Source organism: Morone saxatilis, unplaced genomic scaffold (genome assembly GCF_004916995.1).
Source record: "Morone saxatilis isolate NCDOM2014 unplaced genomic scaffold, NCSU_SB_2.0 Contig7, whole genome shotgun sequence".
NCBI classification, from domain to species: Eukaryota; Metazoa; Chordata; class Actinopteri; family Moronidae; genus Morone; species Morone saxatilis.
This window is the reverse complement of record NW_023340246.1, coordinates 10,653,162-10,660,730: the sequence shown is the minus strand read 5'-3', so window position 1 is coordinate 10,660,730 and position 7,569 is coordinate 10,653,162. Positions and strand designations below refer to the sequence as shown.

At 37.9% G+C, this 7,569-nt stretch overlaps 1 protein-coding gene across 1 annotated transcript in view; it reads right to left on the bottom strand.

Moving 5' to 3' along the window:
- Positions 1-953: 953 nt before the first annotated feature.
- The window catches only part of blk (BLK proto-oncogene, Src family tyrosine kinase), a 7,739-nt gene continuing 1,123 nt past the window's right edge, over positions 954-7,569 (bottom strand). The window contains exons 2-14 of the mRNA XM_035679278.1: positions 7,051-7,140; positions 6,813-6,909; positions 6,617-6,647; positions 6,145-6,238; positions 5,939-6,037; positions 5,749-5,852; positions 5,471-5,620; positions 4,838-4,990; positions 4,562-4,741; positions 3,914-3,990; positions 2,938-3,088; positions 1,967-2,098; positions 954-1,773 (exon numbers count right to left, since the gene is read on the bottom strand). Of these exons, the coding sequence (XP_035535171.1) occupies positions 1,571-1,773; positions 1,967-2,098; positions 2,938-3,088; positions 3,914-3,990; positions 4,562-4,741; positions 4,838-4,990; positions 5,471-5,620; positions 5,749-5,852; positions 5,939-6,037; positions 6,145-6,238; positions 6,617-6,647; positions 6,813-6,908 (1,470 nt within the window). The 5' untranslated portion in view covers position 6,909; positions 7,051-7,140 and the 3' untranslated portion in view covers positions 954-1,570. The remainder of the gene's footprint in view (positions 1,774-1,966; positions 2,099-2,937; positions 3,089-3,913; positions 3,991-4,561; positions 4,742-4,837; positions 4,991-5,470; positions 5,621-5,748; positions 5,853-5,938; positions 6,038-6,144; positions 6,239-6,616; positions 6,648-6,812; positions 6,910-7,050; positions 7,141-7,569) is intronic.

The window sequence follows — 7,569 nt, the reverse complement described above, 5'->3', positions numbered from 1 at the left end:
ACTCCTAATATTATTGCTAGACTTATGATAAATAACTTGATGATGGCACACCTTCTGTGTATAAATGCGTGTACTATTGATTAATAAGAGTTGATTTTATTCAATTTAGATATTAAATAAAATACCACAAAAACTAGAAGTCTCTCACATAATTCAGATTCGCTTTATTGGCCATAACCCCTCAGAATGAAGTCTCTCAATCACCAAATACCAAACAATGTTTTCGAGTAGAAAAAAAAAAGTGAAGTCTAAACCAATTTGGTGTGTAAGGGCGTTCTAGCTGTGTGGCATTTGAGGAATGCTGACTAACACTTCCTGTTTCCTGTCCATTCAGGAAGCGGCAGGTTTTAACCCCTGGCTGCCGCAGCCATTCCACTCTCTTATCTTCAAGATGCTGTTTGGGACCCCCAGGGATGGTTTAGTTAGAGGATGAAAACCACAGTCATTAAATAGGGTCAGTAAGGGCTTCCTGGAGGCTACTGTTGTCTCTCACGATAATGCCGTCTTAACTTTTATGTTGTAAAGTTAGTGTTTTATGTGTTTCCCTCCATTTGCCTACAGTTCAGTGTCATTCAGACTAAAATCCCAGACTTTCATTTGATCTTCAAAGGTGATTATATTATTTGTATGGGGCATTATGTGCATGCATCCGGTTTCATTCAGAGTACCTTCTTCTTTATGAAGTTACGCTGCTTAACGGCTCAAAAAGCTGCTCAGTAAACAAGCCTTTAAAAATCCTTCTCCTCGTTGAGTTTTATATTAAGTGTACTAAGTGCACAATTCTGTTCTGTTCTTCTCAATTAAACATTCAACTCTTTACGACAAGTAGCTCAATCACCATTTCAAACAACAAACGATGAAAAGTGAAACAAAAATCTCGATTTAAAATGTGTGTGTAGTTTTACGGCACTGTAATTAAACCAACTGGAATGAAATACAAGAGCAAAACAAGGTTCTAAATAACGTAAATAATTTTATTAAAAAAAAACTTGTATGCAAGTATAAAATTGTCTTTGAAAAGCCCTTTTCTTTTTTATAACTGGCGGAATGACTGAAAGAATAAAAAAAGTGCTGTGCATGTAATCTCAGGCTGCTCGTTTCTGTACCATGCAAATGTTTCATCTGTAACTTTACCTGTGACGACTTCCTCGGGTCCAGAGGCCTTTTTACATCATGCATGTACTGTATTTGTATTTCCGTATTCCTTTTAACCACCGTATCTCACTCTTAATTATCCTCGTACTCCATGGCTGTCATCAAGAGTGGGAGCCATCATTAACAGGTATATAGTCAGTGTAATAAAACCTTGTGTAGGAGTTCTGAACATTTCTTGTCTGACTTTTAACATGTTTTCAGACGCTCATAGCTGCTAGAGACAGAAGAAGCCATAAACAGCTTTTACATTCACTCAGAAGGTAGACGTAAAAAAGTGTGTCCATTTAAAATGTTCAAAAAAATAAATTGTTTCTGTTATAAAGATGTTTGGTTTGTCCTCGGTCCGTTCAAGTCTCACATCCCTCTTTCTTATTTTGATGTCTTCGGGTTAACGACAGGAAACATTTTCTTTTAATCACGGTTGCATCTCATATTGTCCCTCCGTGGCGACAAAGAAGTCGTTGAGAGTGTTTTGCAGAAAGTCAAAAGTCGGTCGTTCCTCAGGCCTCTGCCTCCAGCATGTCATCATAATGTCATAAAATTCCTCAGGGCAGCCTTCAGGACGTGGCATTCTGTACGACCTGTCCAGGCTCCTGATCACCTCTGGGTTGGTCATACCTGATAAGGGGGGAAAAAATTCAGCCGGTGTGAGACTTTAGTCAAGTTTTAGTTATATTTTGCAGTTTACTTAGCGGAAAAGTAACAATTCAACATTTGCATTGGTTTCTAAATAATATACTTTGTTAAAACAGAATTTGTGCTTAAGTACAGTACATTTTGTTCTCTTTTATCTATTTCTCACGTCTCGTACCTGGGTAGGGTATTCTTCCATAGGTCACTATCTCTGTGAGGAGGATCCCAAAAGACCATACATCCGATTTGATGCTGAATGTGCCAAAATTGATGGCTTCTGGAGCCGTCCATTTGATGGGAAATTTAGCACCTGGTTGTCAGAAGGTGGGTGAGAAAAAGTGGTGGAAAATTACATTACTGGTTGATTAATATAGAAAATACATAGGCGTGTCTGTGTGTGTGTGTGTTGATAGTGTGTAAGATAACTGTATTACCAGTACATACATTAATATACAGTTTTAGCATTTAAATATCTTTAATATTTCTGGTTGTATTTGTCCTTTTCTGCCAAAGGGTGCGAATGTGAGATTTACTGGATTTGTGAATCAATGTGATTGATTAGTGAGGTATTTACTTCACTGGATTAGCCAAAAACAAACCGACAAATCGATCATCCATCGTCATTTTATCTAAAACTGGTTTCAGCGTATACTGTGATACACTATAGCATAGGACACATTTTTGCATGAGAACCACACAATGTTGTAGAATAATGGCTGAAAATATGTTAATCTAATTTAAGGATTTTAATGATGCGTTCAGGGCCACGGCCACCATTGAAGAATTCCAATTCTGGGAATTTAAGAGTTTTGGCAACCTGTTTACATTCTGTATACTAAGTTTGAAATCTACAAAAAAAATGTATAGATTGATCACAGTATTTCACCTCAGCGCCCCACACTAGCTCTTTTATCTAGCACTTGCAATAAAATTTTACTATAAGCCTTTTAGCTGTTTCTTTGGGAGGATTTCACTTACAACATACATATCTTGTTCCTTTTCAGTCTAAATGCGCTTACTGTAAGTGGCTTTGTAAATTTAGACCTTTATGTTGTGTGGTAAAAATTTAGAGAGGATGAATTATACTTGAATGACCTCAGTAGATCTAAAAATAATTTTCAATGTGGGAAAACACTGCACATACTGCACCTTCTTGAGCTGTGTATTCTGACTCGATGATCCTGGCCAGACCAAAGTCCGCTATCTTGCAGTGCAGGGTCTCACTGACCAGAATGTTAGCTGCACGCACGTCTCGGTGGATGTAGTTCTTCTTCTCGATGTACGCCATGCCTTCAGCTATCTGTGACATAGGAAGGAAGAGAGGAATATTGGAAACAGCTTTTTAAGGGAATTATCAGATCAAATGCAAAGTCAGAAAATGAAGCTGTTAATTTATTAATTCATCCCAAAAAAGTAACCCAACTTTACTGTTTTACAGTAACACTGAAGCCATAGAATAAATGGAGATTTTTGGACATATAATGTATGTGTATGTTTCCTCTGGTCAGCGTGTACAGTAGTCTTAGCTGAGCGTATGCAATTGTGCAGCTACAGTAAGTGTGTATACTCGTGTTTACGTGTCTGATATCGGCAGCAAAGTGGGTTTAACAGGATGTGCCAACTCTCAGGAAGTGAAAATGCTTTTTTTGGAGGGGCAAAAGAGTTCTGGGGGAGCTCAGTGTGGATGGAAAATAGCATGATTTCCTGTCCGGATGTTAATAATTGACGTAGGGCGAGGCTTTTCAAGCCAGACGAGCAAAAGCCCCACCACCGAAACCACACAGCTACTGCTGACAGTTTCCATGTTTATTCACATCATGACTGGTGTCAGAAACATACTATAACAGATGTTCATAGCATTACTATGGTGCAGCTAGTGTGTATAAATAGACTTTGAGGTCAGTGAAAAGGCTAGTGTTTTTGTTTTTGTCAAGGGATGCAATATTCATATAACTATTAATGTCATATTGTTGAAAATAAAAAGTAACAAAAGTTTAAAAATAACAAGAATAATGGTTTCTATATTCAATTTTGCTTTTATTATTATAAGGTTTCTGAGAGGTGTGGGTTGGCAATGGATTGTCAGTCAATTCAATTGTTTGATTAGGAATTAAAAGTTTCCTACCTGCGCTGACATGTCTATCAGCTTATGTAGCTTAAGCTTTTTTCCTTCGTCTGTTTTTAGAAAGTCTAGTAGACATCCTGCAAACAAGAAGGCATGCACAGCTCTATCATCATGACAAATGACACAAGTATTGTTGTTTCTTAGGAACTTATTACCACAGGTTAAACAGAAATACATGTTGTGTTTTTTTTTTCTGGAGGCCACCAAATTCTTGGGATGATGCTGCAATTCTGGTGTTGCATGATAGTAACATACATATGTACATATGTATTTTGTTGTTCACTTCCTTCTCACAACTAAGTAAGAAGTCTTACATGAAAAGGAACTGTAAATGGTTTCTCCACAAGTGCTTTGAGCCAGGGCTACAATGAAAGTTAATCAGCAGCCATTTTGATAGTCAAATAATAGTTGAAGTAATTTATTTCTTTAAGCAAAAATGTCAAACATCTTGTGGTTGCAGCTTCTCAAATGTGAGGCTTTTTCTTTTTCTCTGTTTTATATAAATGTGAATTGAATATAATCACTATTTTCTGACATCTGTTAGACCAAACCAATGATTGAGAAAAAAATAGTAATTGTTAACTGCTCATTGGAGAGACTTTAATCATCAACAATCCCACATCCGTCCCCCCTTTCTCATTAACTTACCATTGATCATGTACTCAGTGACAATAAGAATAGGCTCCATAGTGACCACAGCATGGAGGCGCACCAGTCGTTCATGCTGTAGCTGCTTCATCAGGTTGGCCTCCTGGAGGAAGGCCTCAGGCTCCATCGTTCCCTCCTTTAAGGTCTTAATAGCAACCTTCTGGGTGTTCTTGTAGTAACCTGCAGTAGGAAATAAAACAAGGTGCTTAATTCATTGTACTCTACTGTCTTGGCTTATAAAATGTTGCCTATGACAGGACTCCCCCATTTTCTCACCCATCCACACTTCTCCAAACTGCCCGGCCCCCAGTTTCTTCACCATTTTCAGGGTCTCTCTGGGAATCTCCCATTCATCATGAGCCCACGGCTGCTGGGGTGCCTTAGGCTTACAAGGGGCATACAGCCGCTGACACAAACCGTCTGCGGTACCTGCACCCAATCATAATGCATGTGATTACATAAACAATTCTTTTTTTCTCTTTCTGCTAAATTTAGTTTTTGAAACAGTACGGGTCTGATGAGCTCTTGTTTCCTCAAATAGTTTAAAAAGCTTGTCTGTGTGCGCTTGTGTGTGCTCATTTCTTATAAGTTGCTGTGCATTGGCAGCCATTCTAAAGATTTGGCCTTGTTATCTTGTGGTTTAGTCACAGGAGTGGAAAGACTATCACTCCTCTCACACAGGAAATGCACAACGCATCACAAGGGTCTAACTTCCCCCGTTAAGTCAAAGCTAGTGCAGATGTCTTATAATTCACAGCAGTGAACTGAATCTGAATCCAAATCGGTGTATTATTTATATTTACCGATTTCGAGACCTAGCGTATATGCCGACCTACTTCGTTTTAAAAGATGTAGCTCTAAAAAATGTTTGTGGGTTGATGAAATGTGTTCTGTTTTTTTTTTACTTACGACCATAGTATTTAACCAGTTCCTGTAGGGATTGGAACGTGTTGGAGGGAGAGATGTAGTAGCCACCTTTGTCCATACTGCGGATCTTGTAGTGTTTTACCACATCTCCTTGGTCTGATACATAATCTCTGACTGACAGTGAGAAGGACCCTAAGGGGAAAACAAATAGTACAGTTACATACTCGGATACTTGAATAGTTGTGACATTGCACATATTCACAGACACATTAGCCACTGAAATTGTACACTTCAGTGCACTGAATGTAGAAGCTAGTCACCTTTACAGGTCTCACTCTCTCGGAGCAGGAAGGCACCAGGTTTATTTCCAGGGGCTAAAAGCATTCGTTCACACTCTTTCCTACTGATGTCCTTAAAAAACCACCTGCAGAAGAGAACACACACTTTTTTTTTTTTTGCAATGCTGAAGCGCAGTTTGATGAAAATAATATCTGATAAGGTGTTTCTTACTTTTCCATCTCCAGTGTATCTGCCCTGGCAACATAATTACATGGTATGAAGCCCTCCTGTCCAGTCAGCAATGATTTAGCCAACCACCATTCTCCATTTCTACAAACAGACAAACATGGCAGATCATTCTCCTTTCTCCAGGTTAGAGGTACTAAGTCATTTGTTTGGATACGTACTGTCGACTAGGAACTAGGGAAGCTACTTACTCTTGTAAAACCTTAAGTTTGTCTCCCTTTCTGAAAGGCAGATCATTGTCGTTGGTCGCTTTGAAGTCATGTTGTGCCACAAACACGATGTCATCTACAGACAAGTAGAGCAAACAGTTATTTCAAAAGAGGTGATCTATTAATAACAACATTTAATTTCATTTTTACTTTTGAGGGGTTTGTCTGGCTGCTACTCAGCACATTAACGTTAATGGAGTGGAAGTATATTGCACACGCATACAGCTAAATTACATAAATTACTGTCTGTAACCTGAAAACTATTTTCTTTCGTGAATGATTTCATCTTGTCCCCAAAAGAGAACAGAGGAAATCCAGCAGAGATTTCAATCGCTAAATGTAGCCTCCTCTCACTGCCTCTTATGTCTCTCTGCAAAGTAGCATCTGACTGCATAGACGTAGGCCTGTTATTTTTAGTAGAAAGTGTATTATATACGCTGCTTTCAGTGATTACCATTATCCGTATAGGTATTTCCACTTCGTGCCTAAAGAAAAGAAAAAGGGTATTTTTTAATATTCAGAATGTGTAGCGAGTCAATGGAAAACACTGGCAAATAATTTAAAGTAGTTAAAGTAGATTAAATTAAAATGACAGTGCACTGCTATACTTAGTCAAAGTAAGTAAAGCTTTTTTCTTGTGGTCTACTCACTATGTGATTTGATGAGTGCAGGCCCTGAGAGTTGTGTTTTCCTTTGTAGACCTTGTCATCTTTTACTTGCTTCTGGTCACTGCAAGCGCAGCCCATCCTGCATGTATATTGGAAATCTTCAGTTAGACTGCACATTAATAATAATAAGTTCATGACACGTTATCAATTACCACCACCCATACTAAGTTCCTGTAAAGAGCCTCAGATATTCATAGCATGTTGATTTTCGCATTCTTACCTGATAAAGCAGATGAGCTTTACAAAAGTTGTTTTCAGTCTCCACTCCTCCCACTGTAGAGCCTGTGAGTCTGAGAGTTCATTCCCAGTGCTGAAAAATGTATTAAACTCGCTCAAAATTTGCTTAAGTCATCAGTGGATAGTCTCTTTTTATGGTTTTATGTATTAGTTACAAGTGTACTGCCAACAACCTTCTTATAAGAGGAAGTGGAAAATATGTGTTCATCTTTATATGGTTGAATTTGCATGTACAGTAAAAAAAAACAGAAAAAAATGAAGTGCTAAAAATAACTGATAAGTGGCAGTTGTAGAAATTTACAGTGAATTCACACTATTTTGGTCAGTGTGAAAGCATCATGTTTTTGTTTTGTTTTTGTTTATGGACTTATTACAGCTATTTCTGAATCTGTTTGAAGAGACAGCTTTATTAGATGTGTATGTTTAAACTTTTAGATCGAGAGAAAAGTTACACTAAACATCACAATTCTTATATTAAGTATCTTAAGTATCTTAAGTATCT